Below are 19,146 nucleotides of genomic sequence, written 5' to 3'. Positions count from 1 at the left end.
AGTTGATTTCAGCTCTGTTTCAGCTCTGTTGATTTCAGCAGCCACAGACCTGCTACATATCCTTAGTCACTCATTTTACTCATACATCAATTTCCCATTGTGATAGAACAGGTATACAAATACATCATTTTCCAAAGTAAGCAAGGGACTTGGGATCCTTTTCAGAGGAGATCTTCTCAAGGGTCTCAGGACCCAGCTGACCTTCAGCTAAGGCTGACCCTCTCATGGGACACAGAAAGACAGCAGTGCAGTTCTGCTCTGATACCTTCAAGCAAAGTTAACCTTGTGTCCCCTGCACAGTCTGGCATCACTTCAGCGAAACAGAAGCCAGCACTAGGCAGAAGTAACTATCCTGAGCACTGAAAGTCATGCAACCGTGTCAGCACAACACAGGATCTGTGCTGACAGTTGCTCTCTCTGTGTGATCCATCCCTGGAGGTACCTGCAGTTAGAACATGTCCCTCCACTGCTCAGCTGCATTGACAACACAGAGCCTCTGAGTGGTGGGAGAGAGAGGCTTGGTAACAGTGGCTTGGGGGCATTCTGAAATCCTCCTCTGTCTAAGTTGGTTGTACTAGTTGAGATGCTTTTCAAAGCTCTTCAGTACAATGAAAGCTGTCACTTAGCCCTCACTGCCAAACAGTTCCTTGTATCCAAATCTGCCTCAGTGTGACCTGCAGCAAAACCCTTAATAGCTGTCAGAACTGGAGACAAACACCTGCAGCCTAATTATTGTACAATCTGCAGCCAAGATTCCTCCTAATGAAGAGGATCAACCACCTTTCTCCCTCCAGCAATAAGTCCTGCATCCCACTGTGCCATGCCTGTGTCTGCTGACGTGGGTGGCACACGCAATAATGGGTTTAAGTCCCAGCAGGGGGCATTTAGGCAAAATCTCAGAGAAAAACTGATAACGGGGAGGATAACAAACACAACACAGACTGTTAAGGTGCAATCACTGTCACTAGTGATTTTTAAGAAGGAATAAAATGAGTACATTTAGCCGAGAGCTAGATAGATGGCTTGCTGAGAGACCTGCCTGGGATGCAGGGCAGCAGGAATGTCTGTGAGGAGAAAAGCCCGCAGGCAGCACTCACCGGTTGGTGTGGGAATTGCAGTGCATGAACCAGCTGCGGTTGTTGTCCACATACATGGCCCAGGCCTTGTCGTCCTTGCCCAGCATCATGTCCTTGACCACGTTAATCCTGGCGATGCCGAAGGCTGGGTCCGGGTGGTTGTCGTAGCGGTCTACGTGCAGCTCCCAGTAATGCACGCCCTTGGAGAAGGCGGCGGTGCCCAGAACCACCCGGTCGTCGTAGCTGTTGCAGGTGGCAGTCTGGTTGTCATTCGACAGCACTATGTCTCTGTGAGCTGAGGAGGGGTCAAAGGTGAACCACGCCACTGTGGAACGGGAAAAGGAAAGGCAGGATTAGATCAGGAGGGGCTGTGTCCAAGTGTTGTCTGCTTAACTCAAGTAAGAAGGATAAAATTCTGCCTTTGTAAAGACCTCGCTGTACTCTGAGGTAATAAAGACCCTCTTTCCTTGTTACTGTAGGCGGCTACACACAATTAATCTGAGCTGGTACCCTGCTGTTATTCAGCTCAGAAGTGCTTTACATCATTTGTGCTTGTTCCCCTGAAATTTAGCTGCTAAGGGTAGTGACATTCTGTCCACACACAGTAACAAGAGAGTCACTGAGGACACAAAGGTTGCTCCATGACATGGAAACTGCTCATGTCAGTGAATTGGTTCAGGATCGCCTTTAATGGAAATGGAGATTAGCTGTGTCCATGCTGGTTAGGATTGACTTCACTAGTTTATCAAAGTGAAGGGTTTTTTTAAAAAAGGGGAAAAAAAGGCCCCAAAAGCTCTTAAAGTATAAATATTTTATACTGGCCTATTTTGGCAACACAGCATAAAAGTGGAAGTGATAATAGCATGCACTTCTCAATTCATTACAATATCATTAATGAAGATGAACTTCCTGTATTGTCCGTATGGATGTCAAGTATAATTACAGCGGAACAAGCATGAGTTCCCATCTCTGTATTATCAAACCTTGCAGGGAAATTGAAGCAGTAGTGAAGAAAAAGGCAAATCCCAAGGACATAAGTAGAAAGGGAGACAGAGTGGAACAAAAAATATCCCATGAGTTGCATAACTGTTTCTGTACGATAAAGAAAGTCTCTTAGTTAGATCCTAGACTTTTACAGCCAACTAAAAGCACACAACTTGAAGCCTGAAATGCTACTGATAATGGAAAATGCCAGTAGGTGTCAAATACATTAATGGGTGCAAAGTGATGCAAGTGTGCTGCCACTGAGACCTGCAGCTTTTCATTCAGAAAGTGGCAAGGGCCTAGCTCACCGTCCGAGGTCTGTAAAATGACCGTCTTGCTGTAAGGACCCACGCCCGAGGAGTTGAAAGCTTTGACTCTGGCATTGTAAGTGCTGTTGAAATGAAGGCCATCGATGGTGCAGAGGGTCTCCTTGCCAACATACACTTCCTAAACATTCCAAAAAAAAAAATGAGAAAGAGAGAGAATGAGGGACATAGTTTAACGTAGTTAGGACTTCTAAATATAAGCCAAAAGTGAAGAGCTTCTCTTTGCTTCCCAGGGTGAATGAGTTCTGCTGTTATAATACAAACAGCCACAGCATGGGAGACATCAAGGATGGTCAGCACTGGACAAACTAAGGTGAAGATGAAGCTGGAAGGGTAAAGCAATAAAGGGCAACACAGAAAGATCTTCATGCTCCTCTTATCCTAAATATCTACTCCAAACTACTATTTTGGAGAGTAGTCCCAGTATCTGACACACTATTTTATGTAAGACAAAAAAGGGGTCATATAAGAATAAAAAAAGAACAGGAGCAGTTTTGTTCTGTTGGAAAAGTTCTCTCATGCCTCGGTTAAAATATGATTTTGAAACCTGGAAACACAGATCCAGAAGAAAATTAACTCCTAAAAATTTGGATTACATGCACCACATGATGAAACAGTATCTAGACAACAGAGACATCAAAAAGATCTTCAAATATCTATCATACAGCAAGCAGTTCCGTAATGTGAAATATTTCAGAGGGAGGAACATCTAGGCAGACCAATGAAGAGTATCAGATTATGCAGGCTACGATGAACTGAAAGAAGCCTAGAAAATCCTGTCTTGGCAGCAGGCTGAAAGATAATTCCTTTCCACCTCTTATTTCTCTGATTTTGTGAAATCTGTAGGTTTATGGTAGCAAAGGCACCAAAGTGCTTAAACCTGTCACTAAGCAAACCACTCAGATCCCAGTTCAGTTAAGACTTTAGTAATGCCTAGGAATAGTTCTGATGGTTAAGGCTCTTTCATATAAATCCAAAAGGATGTGATGAGTAAGAAAGGAATTGATTAAGTTTGCAGCAGGACATGTGTTTGTCCTCTTTGCTACTATGGTGGGTGCTACAAACAACAAAACCTCCTGGTTCCTGAGTTAGCTGGTGATCATTCATGGAGACAAAGAAGAGTTTTAATAGAATAATTTACTTCCATGTCATAAGAGATGCTGACTGTGAAAAAATTTTGTATTTGTTGAACAACACTCATATTTTCTAATCCACTTCATGTTTACCGCCGTTCACTGCTTCAGTTTATGCAGGTTGATGCTCTCTGCTTCTACAAAGATGTTCTTTAAATCCACCCATCAAATACTGATAAATTGCAGTCAACATCTTTGCTGTCAGATATAGAATTCTCCATTTAAAAGGTCAGCAAAGCCTTATTGAGATGGCATTGCTGAGAAGCCTGCCTTTTATATTTTAACAGGATGCTTCTACCACAGCAAGGAGACCATTCCCCTTAGAAGTTGTTACCTTACATTTTTAAGGATTGAGATAGTTTTGTAACTTTTTCAATCCACAACCTTAACATGGTGCTGCTAGCAGCCCTAAAACCTTTGGCAGTACCAAAACTCACCTACACAAATGAGCTTGGATATGCACCAGCCTGAAATCTTGTAATTCACAAGACTTGAATACCACTTTAAAAGTTTTATCCTGGATAAACTGGATAAAAGATACTGGAATTCGAACACCTTCTTCTAACTCTTCCTTCATCACACACCGATAACCCTCTTACCTACTAACATTGGCAGCTCTCAGCAGTCATTCACAAAAGTACCTTTTCACACTTTCAGTAGTGGAAGCCAGGCTCTTCAAATCCCTGTGAAATATTACTCGGACAAAGGAACTGAGAAGACCTCCCAAAAACCACAACGCCCTCTTCAAAATGCCCTGCCAATATTGCTGCCTCTTCTAATAAGGAGTGTTCAAATGGGGCACCTTCGCTGGCTATGGGTGTAGTGGTTTGGCAGTTCCTTAGGTGGATCCATGCCAGGACATTTTCAGCTTGAGAAATCTTTAGGTTTCCTGGGAGAAGCCAGTTTGCAGCTCCCGAAGAAACGCCATCACAAGTTTTTGGCAAAATTCCCTGTTTGTGAAGGGAGCAGCTGTGCTCCACAATGATGCCCAGATGCTTTCGAGACACCAGCCCCTAGGGAAAGCACTGGGCCAGCCTGGTCCTGAGCAACAGGAACATGAAGTCTGCCTGAGGGAGAAGGGACACAGCTTCTAGGAGGACATGGCTGGAAGAAAGCTGATTGAATTGCTTCTCTAGTTTGCTCATCAGGATGTGTTGAAAAAGTATGGGAGCCCATAAGCACCTGTACCTGCAACCAGGAGCATCACGTTGTGGCATCACCCAGAGGATCTGGAAGGACAGCACTTGAGAAGCCTTTCCATATTTATCAATTCCATCACAGCGTGACAAGTGGAAAAAGCTTCCACCAGCCTGGTCTCATCCACTCCCAGGGGAAAGGTTCAGAAACCCTGTATTTTTGTGCAGGATTATATTTTTACTCAGAAAATCAGGAAAGACTGAGTTGCATTTCTGGACCAAGAATGTCAGCTGTTGAAACAGGGTGCAATGGACAGATGAGAGTAGGGGTTTCAAAGAAATTACTGGTCTGTGCAATGAACCACTTCCAGCTTCTCATATTCAGCAGGCTCATATGGGATTTTCTACTCTGGAACACACTGGGCATACCTCAAGGCTCTCTTTCCAAGAGCCCTGAGAATAACCTCAAACATACTTCCTACCTAGGCCAGTGGTCCTTCTATTAAGCAGCATCTGCACTGCTTTCTTCACCAGCACAATGGAATCAGGGATGTTTTGACAACCCAATCTTCCTTACCCCTCTCCCCACCCTCAGACAGAAACAAATCTGTATCTGGAGGAAACTCACATACAAAGAAACACAAATAAATGCTGAATGAAATTCTCACTTGGAATTGGCCACCATCTCCATCATCAAGTTCCAAGATATAACCCTCCACTGGGTTGTGGCTCAAAGGTGGCATCCTCCAGGCCAATGTCACACTGTTGTTCCTGGTGCAACACTTCTCCAGCTGCAGTAATGGGACGGGTGGCACTGAAACAGGAACTGGGTACAGGTTAGTGTAACTCTGCCCTACCCCATTAGTCTGTGCTGTGAGCACTATGGCAGCTGCTCATCTCCTTCCCCTTGCAGGGCAGCCAGTGTTTGTTAGGAAGAGAGTCCATTCTCTTCCTTGAAACAAAAGGCAGTAAAATTTCATAACGAAATGTTGTTACTCAGTTAGGCAAATCATTTCACTGAAATATGTAGACAGAAACATATCTGGACTTGATTGTCGTGTCTCATAAGAACTAGAGTCTAGGGAATCCACTTCCTTCCCAGGAGTCACTGTCTGGAAGAATTCTTTTTCACACCAGAGCACCCACTGTGCCCAAAAAGGAAGGGCAGGGGGTGTCTCAGGCCATAGAGTGGCATGGCAGAGGCAACAGAGTGCATTAACAAAGAACTGGGTTGTTAGCAAGCAGAGCAGCCACTCCTCCCAGCACAGCTGAGAGACAGCCTGAACTCCACCAACAGCAGGAAAACAATTCTTCACTACATTTGTGAGAGTTTTAAAAATCTAATTTACCGCCCCTCCCTCTCCCCCTAGTTTTTCATCAAAAACACCTTGGATGCGTTACCTTTATGGCAACCATACTTAAAATAAACTGGTGAAGCAAATTGTTCTGCTTGCAAATTTTATCTAAATCCCATGGTTCAGGTAGCAAAATGAACTTCTGCATCAGAGGAGACTGCTCATGGAAATTACAAATGCAAATTTTTCTACCAACATTCCTTTTCAGTGACTTGCTCAGAAGAAACACCAAGAGACTGTTTACCAGACCAGCATCTTAAAAATAAAAAGAAACAGAGTAAAATATTCAGCTGTGTCTCTGTGGGAAAGAGACCTCTATCCAGCCTCTCCTAAACTAAACTAAACTCTCATTGTTCACTCTTTGCTGGTAATTATAAAGTGAAAATTTAGTCTTCTGGATAGAGCTGGCATGCATCTTATGCACTGTTGAAAACATACAGGTTAAGTTAGGATGCAAGTGATGCACAAAGCCTGCCTGGTCTTCTGCCCAAGGCTAAATTTTACCATTCAATATCTCAATATCATTTCTGCTGAGCTCAATTGTGTCTTAGAAGAAACTGAGTGCTCTGAGAATTCATTGGCTTAATAATACTGGTTTGCTCTTCTTTTATCTACTCTGCTTTGACCCTCTAGTTTATTTTCCTCCTTCTGTCTGCGTGAGAGCTAAGCCCTTGAGCTGTTCCTTTCGTCCTATTTTATGTTTCTGGATAAAAGAGGACTGTTCATGTTCTGTGTACCAAGCAGACTGTGGGAAAATGGATGCTACTGTGTGACAGGGCTGAGGCTTCACCCCCACTTTGGAAGTGACTCGAAAGTCAACATCACACTTGTGATAAACAGCACAGAAGCTACCACGGCTTTCCGCTGGCATTATCCATCACCACAGTGAACGCAGATGGTTGGTAGCCCAGAAGAATGAAACAAAAGAGCTTTATAAATTAGCTCTTGAAGGTTTTTCCGTGAAAAGGAAGCCTTGTTCCTATTCCTTGATATTTAAGGATGATTCAGAGGGTGTCATAAATAAAAACCTGCTTGTTTTTTCACATGGAAAGTTCAGAGTTTTCTCCAGGAGACACTGTGTCTGGAGAAGTCACAGAAATGTGACAAGAGTCAAAAATCTGAAAATGAGGAATTCAGAGGTAATGGGATTTCTTAAGTGAACCGTTCTAAGTTTAGAGTTTTGTCTGTGTTTGTTAACCTATGCATTCCTGGTGACTATGAGCCTGGGAGAAGACAGGGTTCTATCAGCCATCCACACTCCTGCCACTTTTGCTAGCTGGTTTGCCCTCTCAGGAGGCATTTCCTGGTCCTCCCCATTTCTGAGTCTCCTCCTGGCCAGACTGGATGAAAACCTAATTCCTGAAGTTTCTAAGATGCAAAACAGACAATGTCCCTTCACCTCTGAATAAACCACTCCTTTTCAACCTCTGAAAAAAACCTCATTACTCCTAGGAACACTGATAGGAGGCTTTCAGGAACTGTTCATGTAATGCACAGTGCTGAAGAAAAGAGAAGAATTTCTGGGGGAGGGTATGTGTTTTACAATTCCCCTTTAACTATGTAAACAGGAATGCTGTCTAGGAATAAAATGTTTTCATCCAGTGGAGTGCTGTTGCTCCCACTTCCCAGGTGAAGGGTGAATTTTGGCCCAATGTGTGAGAGTATCACAAATTATGGGGAAGTGCCTTGGCTTCTTTAATGTGTTGCTGGATATTCAAGGCTTTGTGGGTAATCCATATCAGCCTCCTGCTCTCTTTGATCCAGCCTGTGGCCTGAACTGCACAACTCTGCCGAAGGAGAGGCAAGAAGCTCCTGCCAAGCAGCTTTGCTGCATGATGCTCTCTGTGCCTGACCTCCTGCTTCCTCCACTGCATGTGGATGGACAGAGATTTGCCTTGATCTCAAATTCCCTATGGGAGGAGAAAAGATGAACACTTGTAAAAATCATAGGAAAATGCAAAGTGAGTTGAATAATCGGGATACTGGTATATACTTCACAGCACCAAGCAATGGAATAGGACTAAGGAAAGAAAAATATAGGCTAAGTGCCAGGAAAAAAAAAAGACTCAGATGTTAAATTACAGTTCTGTCCCACTTCTTGACCAATTTAAAGTTCTCAAGAGATTTTTTGGAAGGAAAATATTAAAAATATAAAGGGAGAAATGATACTGCATTGGCACAGTGGGACTTATTAATGAGTCTGAATGATGTCCTGCTATTTTAAAAGTGCTTCATGCAGGTCACTCTTTGATAAGAAACATGACACTGACTAATGTCTCTTGTCAACAGAGCAATTCTCAAAACACACTGCTCAATGCATCTCACAGCTGATCAGGGTAGTCCCCTCACAGGGTACAGCAGGGTTGTCTTTTGTCCTCTTGACAAGCGAGTGGTGCAATGATGCCATCCACCTTCCCAGACTAGTTTTTAAAGGACTAAATGCACTGAAAGAATGGGACCCCCCAGAAACAGGAAAATTTTGACTTCCTCCAAAACTGCAGTACAGCTCTGGAATAGCTTGACTCACTGCTGTAGCAAGTCTCTTACAAACAGTGTTAGGAGAGAAGGAGAGACCACAAGGAGCTGAGTCCATGACACAGAGCAGAAAGAACCAGAGGTAAAGCTTAAGATGAAACAATTGTCCTTCAATTATCAGGGCAGTACAGTTCATACCTGGAGAAGCAGAGAAGGTTTGTGGCAGACATGTCTGGGGAATCTTCATGATTTGCAGAAAAGGGAAGGAGTCAGGATAAGGAGAAGGGGTGTATGAATGAATGTTCAGAGGTGGTACAGAAAAGTAGAGTAGCTACATATTTTCCTACTTTGTATCTAGTCCTGTTTTTCAACGAATGAAGACTGTATGCCAGTTACAGCTGTGTGAACAAAACAGACCCAGAATGTGCATTTGCCTGTGCCAATAGCTCTAACTGAGAATATGTGAAGTGCGCATTAAGCCAGGCATCAGAGGACAGGAATTTTGTGACAAGGCACTCTGTAAAAGCAACAGAGAGAAGAAAACATGGACAGAGAAAATTATCTGGGAAAGCTCAAAATGCCAGCAACTACCAGAGCTGTGTGAGTGTCTCTCAGGTCAGCTAGCCCCGGGAGTGTGGGACTCAGTGAGACCCTTTGATCAACATGACTGCCTAAGCATTACTTCTGCACCTATCATATCTCTTGTCTCAGATGGCTTCTTCTTTCAGTAGAAAAGAAAAAGTACCCTATGATCTTTATTTTTTACATGAGCTTTAGATCTGTGCTTATAGAGAATGCATCAGTAATGTAAATGAACATGTCATCAAAGCAAATGCAATGTGATTTGTTCTCATTTTCATTCTTTGTCTAACACAGTGAATCAATGTTTACTTACAAGCATGCTTTCACTCTAAATGACCCATGCAAGCTCAATGAGGTTGAATGAGGCCAGAGTTTGAAAAAAAAAATAGAAATTCAGTCATGTACTAGGCACTGATAACAATAATACAGATATTACATTGCAAAGATTTTGGAAAAAAAACCCTTACATTTGGAAAAGCCATGCTTGTCCTGTTCTCCTAGATCTCCCCAAAACCTCCTTCACAGATCATTGACATCTTTAAAACATCTGCTCTTGTCAGATCAATCAGTAAAATGACTTCATAACACTCACCTCAACACCGACATTTGGCAGACTGATGACTTGTTGATGTGTTGGCGTAGGTAGGATTGAAGAAAGAGGAGCAGGTGAAAGAGGAGGACATTTTTTCTTTGTGAAAGGGGATGCTCAGAAATATAGAAGTCACAGAATCACAGAACAGGTCAGCTTGGAAGGGACCACAGTGGGTCATCTGGTCCAAACTCCTTGCTCAAGCAGGGACATCCTAGAGCACATGGCACAGGACTGTGTCCCTACAGTTCTTGAATATGTGAGGGAGATGACACAACCTCTCTGGGAAATCTGTTCCAGTGCTCATGGTGATAAATAGCAAAACATCACCACACAACTGCAGCTTCTCCTTACAGTCAGCAAAGGGATCTTCCCAATCAGTTTGGCTGCTTGCTTCTGAAATGCTGAGTTGATTACTCTATGATAGCTGCATTTCTAGATGTGAGACCATTCTGCATGAGAAAATGCAAATAGTGCATCTGAAGAAGGCCAAATCATGCCTAGAAAATTTGGTGGCCTTCTACAACAGAATAACAGCAGTGGCAGATGAGGGAAGATGACCTGGTGTCACCTACCTGGACTTGTGCAAAGCATCACCCATACAACATCCCTGTCTCTAAGATGGAGAGACAAGAATTTTAATGGATGACCTCTCATCTGATAAGGAATTGGCTGGATGGCTGCACTGTAAGAGTTATGGTCAATGGCTCCATGTACCACGTCCATCTCCAGGGCCCCATGGAAGGACATGGAACTGTTGGAGTAGGTCTGGAAGGTGATCAGAGGGCTGGAGCACGTCTCTGATGAAGACAGGCTGAGAGAGCTGGACTTGCTCTGCCTGAAGAAGACTCCAGGGAGACCATATTGTGGCCTGGCAGTACCTGAAGGGGGCTGACTGGAGAGCTGGAGAGGGAGTTCTTACAAGAGCATATAGTAATGGGACAAGGGAGGATGGCTTCAAACTGAAAGAGAGAGGGTTAAATTAGATATTAGGAGGAAAGTCTTTACTGTGAGGGTTGTGAGGCACTGGAAGAGGGAATGCTGTGGATGCCCCTTTCCTGGAAGTGTTCAGGGCCAGGCAGGATGGGTCTCTGAGCAACCTGATCTAGTGAAAAGTGACCCTTCCCATGACAGGGGGTTGGGACTAGATGATCCTTAAGGTTTCCTTCCAATCCAGATCATTTTATGATTCTAAAATAACGCAGAGTTGGTTGAGGCCATACAAGTAAAATTTCAGAAAAAAAAGGTGAAAGCATCAGACTGAGAAGTTCAAATGGAAATAGACTTGTTGTTGTAAATGAAGAAAGAGAAATGCACATCTACATACTAAACAATTCCCAATACCCATGAATGCTAGCTTGGAACTGGTCAGGGGCTTTGTTCTGCTTGGGCACACAGAGGAGTGGAGTAATGCCATCCCTTATGCACCTTAAGGAATGCTGGCCAGGGTAACACCCTTTCCACTATACTCTGCGTGGTGTGTGCATGGTCACACTGGTTGTGCTGACCAACATGATGGGACATGCAACAGATAATTCCTGGTCAAGACCAAGACAGCTCAAGAAAAAGCAAAGCCCCTCCTGAAGGCTAACCCTGCCTCTGGGGAGCAAAGCCCAAGGGTGTTTGGAAGCTCTGCACAGTTTTGGGCTGCAAAAGTCCTGTCTTCTCTCTGCCCCTCAGATTGTGTCTGACTCAGTACCAGAGCTTCCCTGCCATCTTATGATAAATGAGAGTGTGGCAGATAACACTTTAATTCAAAAAGCACAAGTCAATCTGGCTCAATTAAAGTTTTGTAAGTCTTCAAGCTTAAAGCCAGGTGAATGTCCACAAGCCAAATACTAAAGCTGCTCTCACCTCAGGTAACCTGTGGTTAATTAGCAATCCAGGTGACTAGTTTAACTAAATCTTTCCTATGTTTGTAAAGGAAAGTGGTGGGAGATTAGTATTAAATATATTTAATAAATATAAATATGGCTAGCATTAAGTACAAACTAATTTTAAAAAGATAAGTGCAGACAGCACTCAGAGGAGTTTCATCAGTGATATTCCGGCTCTCTTGACTCCACTTGCCTGTCTGACAACATTTCAAAGGAGCAGTTCAGAGATGTTTATTGAATAACTTTAACACGGCCTGTTTATGCCAAGATGCAAAGCATTCTTGGTGAGCAGACTCTGGCCTTTAACTGTTTGTAGATTGTTTCTCCATGTATCTGCCAAATTATCCACCCTAATTACTTCATCTTGGGTGTCTTAGATGCAGAATTAGGCCCAGAGAGAACACATAAGCGGAACAAAGTTCTTTATGCTTGCTCAAAACCAAAAAAAAAAAGCACATCTGACATCACTACATGATATCCTTAACTCATTCACTGACTTCTGGCAGCCTCTAGCCTGTCACCCACATGTATAGTTAGGGCTTGAATCACCACTGAGAGAAGCTAATGACATCATTCCCAGGGACCACAATGGCTTTCAAACCCAACTGTTCTATGGATCTGTCTAATTCTGATGCAGTTCTCAGCCTGCTTCACATAAATTAACCCCATTAAAAGCTCATTATGTTAATTTTCTTTTTTTTTTAATGTCAGTGACACGTCCTGTTCATCAGCTTCTTCTTTTAGGTACATTTTTTAACCTCAGTTCCCTGTAGCTTGTTCATCAGAATTATCCTGCTACCTGGAACCATGGAATGGTACAGCCATGGAGGTACTTTCCCCTTGTGAATCTCTTCCTCATGATTTTTTTTATTAAGATGGGCAATTTTTGCAGCACAGTCCAGATACAAGTCAAAGGTCAAAGGCTGGGGGAGGTTTTCCCTATTCAACTCAGTGTGTGTGTGTATGTGTGTTTAAAATTTATTTTCTACATCAGCTGTTTCTGACAAGATAGGGGGTAACTGGTATCTTGAATTAACCATGTCAGACTTAGGAATGCTACAAAATGGCATGAAGTTTCATGCAGCTCATGTCTTATAAATCTTCAAAGCCCTATTCTGAAGAAGTTATCTTTACAATCTTTAAGTGCATCTGGTATTTCTATCTGAGCTTGTTCAGCTCAGATAGAAATACCAGATGCACTTAAAGATTATACACGTGAGGGGAGCACGCCATTCCAGGAAACACCCAGTAACCTGAATTTGCCTGAACACCTTTTAAAACTATCCAGCAAATTCAAGTCGTTCGTCCTTTGGTGTCCTCACACCTCCCAGCACTGTTTCAACACATGCATGAAAAACAGGAAAAGGAAGATCATAAGAGCTCACCCCTACATTTCATCTGAATAAAATCCAGCTGGTGAATTGACTGCAGTAAAGGTTCACTATCCAGAGTCAAGTCAAACTCAGCAGATACTTTTGGCTCCAAGGCTCCTTTGACCCACTGTTCCTGAGATACCTGAACACGCTTGATTAAAGCATCCGAAATCTGAAAGAGAGTATCAGGTTTATAATGAAATGGCAGATGCACACATTAAAAATGACAGAATGCCTGTCAGATACAGCACAAAGGAAACAGGATTAAGACAGCAAAACAGATGAGATGGGATCTGGTTGTTTTGGGGTGAGGTCCATTTATGTTGCATCCTTTCATCTTGTCTTTTCAAAATAAATCTCATACTAGGCTAGGAATGTAAAAACTGCATGTATAAAGCCTGTTAAGATTATGTTGTGTGTCATGCCTTTGAATGCCACATATAATCCTGTACTCTGTTCTCCGATCTGCATGGTCTACTTTTGCTCTCCTGTTTAAAAAGAAGTTGCACAAAGAGAGGCTTAAATGTTTGAGTCTCTCCATTCAGCAGAGATGATTCAGTGGATGAAAGCTAAAGGATTAAAAGAACAAATGGTAAAGAAGGTGTATATTACTCACAGTGAGGGTGATAAATTGTCAGATAGATTTTCACATATATGATGGATTTTCTACCATTACATCAAAACTGAACTTAATTTTTAAAGCTTTGCTCCAGCTCAGCCCACAGACAATCAGACCAAAAGTCAAACTAAAATGATCACAACAGACACTTCAGGAAGTTAAATCCTGGCTCTGTGGAGATCAATGAGCTCAACTGTCCTTGAGTTCAGTGAAGCTGCCATTTGGATACGTGGAGTCCCTGACAGTGAACTTCCTGTAAGTCACAGGGCGTAGAATTTTTTTTCTGGGTATAACAGAGAGAGTTTTCCTTTGTTGCAGGAATTTGGATACTTTTCCTCATTACTTTTACTGAGGACACACCTGTCTGAGCCCTTGCATCAACAGCCCCTTATCAGTCTGTGCAGTAGGTGGAGGAGCATCCACAGCCTCCTGCAACCTTGGGGTCACTTACTGGGATGCTGGATCCCTTGGCCACATCTCAGTATTCTGGCTGCAGGAGTAGCTGCTCAAAGTAATGCAGTGCCTGAGTGTTTGCTGTCTGTCTTGAAAGCATCATTAGATAAACCAGGGAAAAGTAAAAACAAAAATGGTTTGTTTTTTTTTTTTTTATAAAGGGGGCTGCAAAAACTGAAGCCACAGAAGTTACAAGGAAAGTAAGCTGAAAAGAAAGTAAAGTATCTATCTAGATAGCATGTAGGTAAGACCCGAAGGTTTTGTTTGTCCTCTGGTGTCCAGCCAACAGCCCGTTAAAATCTGTGTAACCTTGAGATTAATCTACACCACACATTCCCCTCTCTTGCTTGAGACCAGACATGACAGTAACAATCAGTCTGGAGTGTTAATAGGTTTAGGTTGGCTAATTCTCATCCTGTTTTTCAGAGATGCTCTGACAAACCCCTGACACTCATGCATTCATGTGTGCAGGTCATTTTGTTTGATGTACCTTTCTTTTTAAGAAGTAAATAAGGCAACAAAACCACTAGGGCAAAATAAAGCTATTAATAAACATATAAGAATAAATTAAGCAAAATAATTTATGGGAAAAAACTACTATTATGTTTTGTCTCATCAATAGACATTTTCACTGTTTGCACCTAAGAAGCAGTATCCTGCAATTTAAGGCAATGATTGGCTAGGCCATATTTTGCAAAGAAAAGGTTCCTGGAGCTGCCACAGGTGTTGATGCAACAATCTCAGGAAAGCAAAGCTACATGAAGCCCCTCCAGACTAGATTTCCTTACAGGGGAGGTGCTGAAAGGACTCTTTTACACAGGAAAGCAAAGGGGAGAAGCACAAGGGGGAGAAGTACTACTTTGTTGAGTCACTGACCTCTCCAAATTAATCAGAGAGCTCTGTGAGGCCCTGTGTTGGGTTTTTCAGATGAGAATAAAATAAAACTCTGCAAAAAGCTATCATTAACTGCATATCATCTTTTTCTCAGCCCAGAAGGAAGGGCTGGCTAGAGGAAAGACATCAGGAGTTAGGGGAGCGGTGTGACCACTAACTCCCCACCTCAGTCAGGGTGCAGCTGTTAAAGCCATCTCTTTGCTGGGACACTCATGCAGTCACCAGGCTCTCTGAGTTTTCAAACAGTACTTACAGGAGTTAAGGTGAACCTGCCTTGGAGGTGGAAGGGGCTAATTAACAAGGTCACACATTTTTAGACTTAGCTTTAATGTATTTATTTTTTTTCCCCAGAACATTAGAAAGAAAAATACCTGTAAAAACCCAGAAGGATCATTTTCTTTGATAACTTCCAGGCAGTATTCCATTAGGCCCGTTGACTGGCGTAGCTTCAGTGTACAGTGATTTATCTGGTCCCAAACAACCTGGAAAACAAACATCAGTACAGTTCTATGACTGCCTCAGCCTGCAGTGAATTGTATAAAATTATTTCAGAAGAGACAAGGAATGGGAGAGTGTGTTAAATCTATGCTTAATTTAGCTGCCATATGGCCACTGCCGTATCTCCATCAGCTTCACTCACTTGCTCTGTATTGTAAATAGCGATAATTAGCTTGGCAAAATGTTGTGCACAGGGAATCTCAATTTTCAGAGCAGATTAATTTCTCAAAGATTAGGCTTGCTTGGGGCAGAGAGGGCACAGAACATGAATCTGCATTTGCAGTGTTCACATTTCCAGTCACACTTTCACTAACATCTGAGCTTTTAAAAAGTCCTTCGCTTTAGAGGCAAACTGCTGGAGGGGTTTCTCGCAGATCATACCCTAAATATTCTCTTCACAATTTATCATTGAACCTGCTCTGCTTAAGACCACATTGCTGGAATTAAGAAATAAAAAGCTGCATTCCATTTTTCCAGATTTTGGTCTTGATTCTGCTGCCACATGGCTGTGGACTAGGTCTAATAGCACTGTGTTCTGCAGGACAATTTGTGACAGCTATAAACTGCAGGGTTTGCTGTGCTGTCAGCAGTATGTCCTAAGTGCTGGCTCTTGTTAAGCAAGCTGAATGCTGATCTCAGGTGGATTTTGTTAACTGATATGTAAGATAATCCATTTCCCTTTTTCCTTCTGTCTTAGATACTTTTAATGTGAAGGGCACCATGGTACCTCAAAATCGCATAAAGATCAGCATCTTAAGATATGTGTCCATTTAAATATTTCTTGACTGCCACTTCATACAACCACTTTAGATTTCTTCTTGCCATCTCCTTTTACTGCAATTCTTTAATATATTTGAGTAGCTCATGTATTTCTGGAGGTGGCTTACCTGAATTTAAAGATTCAAAGAGATATCAAAATCACAGCTGTTTACTTGGGCAGAAGGTGCCAAAATCCAAACCACACACAGCTTTCACTGATAAGCACCTCTCAAAAGATAGCCCCAAACCATAAGACAAATAAAGATTGACGGCCCGATTCCACAAACTGCTGAAGTGTATCCATCATTTAACGTGCGTAGGCACAGTTCCATTAAACTGCTGAACTGGAACCGGCTAAAGGAACTTTATAATTTGGTTACTAGGAGATTTCGTTGTCGAGGGGAACTTGATAAACCACACCAGGTATCCCTCAGCAGCTGTGCTGAGCTGATGAGAGGCGTGCTCACCTTCAGCTTGTGCTCACGCTCCTTGGTGACCTTTGTGAGCAGTTTTGCCTTTTGCCGCGTTAACGCGTCAACCAGGGCATCGCACTGAGCCACGAGACAGGCTTCGTAATCCAACCCGTTCTCCTGCAACAAGGACAGAGTCAGACCCATCAGAGAGAGCACAGTTTGCAGCTTAAGCTATTGCTCATACCCGCTTTTCTGTTCAGAAAAGATTTCCTTTCAAGACCCTCAGCATTTTTGTTGCCTTTCTGATTTTCATTACAGCTGTACCAGTAATAGCTGCATGCTGTAAAATGAAACAATAACATGCCATGCCACAAATGGTCTTATTCAAAACCATGATTTACTGGCACTTTCCTGACGACAGATGTAGTACAACATAATGTAAATGCTAAATGTAACATACACAGTGCATACATACATAAGAGGATTCTTCTCCAATCTGTTTTAATTATCCCACTGTAGCAACTTTGAAATCACTGGCTCTGTACCACAGCAATTAGAACAGAATTATGGACCAGAATCTGGTCTACTGGCTTATTACAAGGAAATTAATGAGGTACAAAGCCCTAAGGTTTGTGTATTGCTTCGAGTACTTTTTATAAAAAAGCTAGCGCTTGGCAGTGCAGCTATGTACTTGATTAGCTTTTAAAAAAAGAGGCAACTTTCTATTCACATTATGGTAAAATTCTTTGCTAGGCAGAAACCAGCATGAGGTATACAACACTGAGCCTTTAGTAGGCTCTGGGAACAATTTAGCATTACATAAATTCCTGGAACTGCTTCTGTAGTACCCATGCAAAGGAACACTCTCCCTCACCTCCTCTGCTCATGAGACTAGAAGGAGAAAACTTTCAAGCTCCTCTTCCAAGGAGACGTTTAGGTGTGCTATCAGCTTTCCTTCCAAATACCCCAATTAAAAAGGAAAAAATCATCATTAAATGTGAGAAGATTTTAAGCATGTACTGTAGGAGAAGCGCCTCTCTGCTAAGACATTGTACTCCCCTAACTCATTATTATCTCTTATGTCTTTAGCTTTTCTCTTATTTTCCACTAATTTACTTTGTCTTCTCTATTTTGAGTTCAGAATTTTCAGCACTGTACTCCCTTCCCTCACTGTGACCCCTGCATCCCATTCTCCAGCTGATGGATGCAGGGTCAGCGCTCCCTGAGCAGCCCCCAGTGCAGTCCCAGACCTGCCGGCGAGATGTGGGCGGGGGTTTATCCGGGGCTGGGGAGACACCAGACGGCTCAGTTCCTGCTCACAGCTTTGTCTTAGGCTCTTCCTGCCTGCATCTCCCCCTCCTCTGCTGGTGTCACACCCAGCTCCCCCCTAAGCCCGTTTCCATCCCGTTGCTCCTGAAGGGCTGGTGTGTGCACAGAGCCCGGACCAGTCGGTGGCTGCAGTGCATCGTTTCTCTCCTCGTTTTCTGCTCACACATCAAACAGGGTGTTTGGTGATATGCCTCCTTCAAGTGAGAAGGTATGAAATTGTTACAGCAGATGGGAAAATGGGAAAATCAGATCATGACAGAAAGAAGGAGAAGCAAGGAAGCAACAGGAGCAATGAGGAACAGGCAGTATCTGAAAAGAAAAGACCAAGAGATATAAAAATGACCTCAGAGAAGAAAAAGGCAGGAAAAAAGAGGGGAAAACAACAGATCTGCAAAGCAGAGAAAAGAAAAATAGGTTATGAATTTGCAAACTGCCCCAGGTAAGATAAAAGCACGATTCCTGGTAGCTCTGGAAAACTCAGAAGAGGAGATGAATGTGGGTGGCTGCCTGGTCTGCAGCACATTGAGACAGGATAATAAAATCTACATATTGCTTGGTCCTTTGTGCAAAAGTATTACTAAAATACATTTTTGCTGAGGGGTAAATATCCATATGCGAGTGTGGCAGCTGTCACAAGATTTCTACTGTAAATAACCTGCTCTGAGAGATGTGTGTCTGGCTACAAACCTATGCACAAAGGCTACATCTGTTCCCCCACAAAGTAACAGTACAAGAACTGGTTTTTGTCCAAATGTCAAAAGGCACAGACTGGCTCATGACACATCTAAAACCTTTCCCCTCTAAGAGTGTGGCTGTACCAAACTTGACTACCAGGAACATTCCCTGGAATGTGCTATTGTCAAAGGCGGCTCAAACATTGCATGAGAGCAGTGCAATTGGTCACGGGAGAAAAACATTCCAGGGAGCTCCTTAAGGGTTAAAGTGTGTGGGTGACCATCTTGGAGCCATGCCTCAGTCTTGTTTTACTTAGAAATACAATATGCAGCTGATTAGTCCTGCTGTTCTGGTTTGCTGAGATTTGATGTTTCACTCAGGCTCAGGATGAAGATTGCCTCAACATGTGAGGGTCAGATTCAGATTTGTGCCCAGACTTGGCTAAATGTTAGAGGGTACTGCTGGATATAATTTCCTCTTCTGAGCTCTCATCTAGCATTTTAAGCAACAAGCAGCATCAAATAAATGGCTTGGTCTTTCGATCCAACTGTAGCAGCTCCCTTATGCAGAGCAATTTGGCAGTGATTTTATTGAAACACA

General features: G+C 42.8%; 1 protein-coding gene across 1 annotated transcript in view; it reads right to left on the bottom strand.

Annotated features, from left to right (window-relative positions):
• The window catches only part of TRIM67 (tripartite motif containing 67), a gene marked incomplete at both ends in the record, with an annotated part of 33,875 nt that overhangs the window by 7,185 nt on the left and 7,544 nt on the right, over positions 1-19,146 (bottom strand). The window contains 6 exons of the mRNA XM_084202692.1: positions 1,098-1,401; positions 2,369-2,507; positions 5,324-5,469; positions 12,919-13,078; positions 15,244-15,354; positions 16,597-16,719. Coding sequence (XP_084058818.1) covers positions 1,098-1,401; positions 2,369-2,507; positions 5,324-5,469; positions 12,919-13,078; positions 15,244-15,354; positions 16,597-16,719 — 983 coding nt within the window. The remainder of the gene's footprint in view (positions 1-1,097; positions 1,402-2,368; positions 2,508-5,323; positions 5,470-12,918; positions 13,079-15,243; positions 15,355-16,596; positions 16,720-19,146) is intronic.

This window comes from Fringilla coelebs (genome assembly GCF_963513975.1).
Source record: "Fringilla coelebs genome assembly, chromosome: 3".
NCBI lineage: Eukaryota > Metazoa > Chordata > Aves > Passeriformes > Fringillidae > Fringilla > Fringilla coelebs.
The sequence above is the reverse complement of the archived record's forward strand: the minus strand, read 5'-3'. Positions and strand labels throughout refer to the sequence as shown.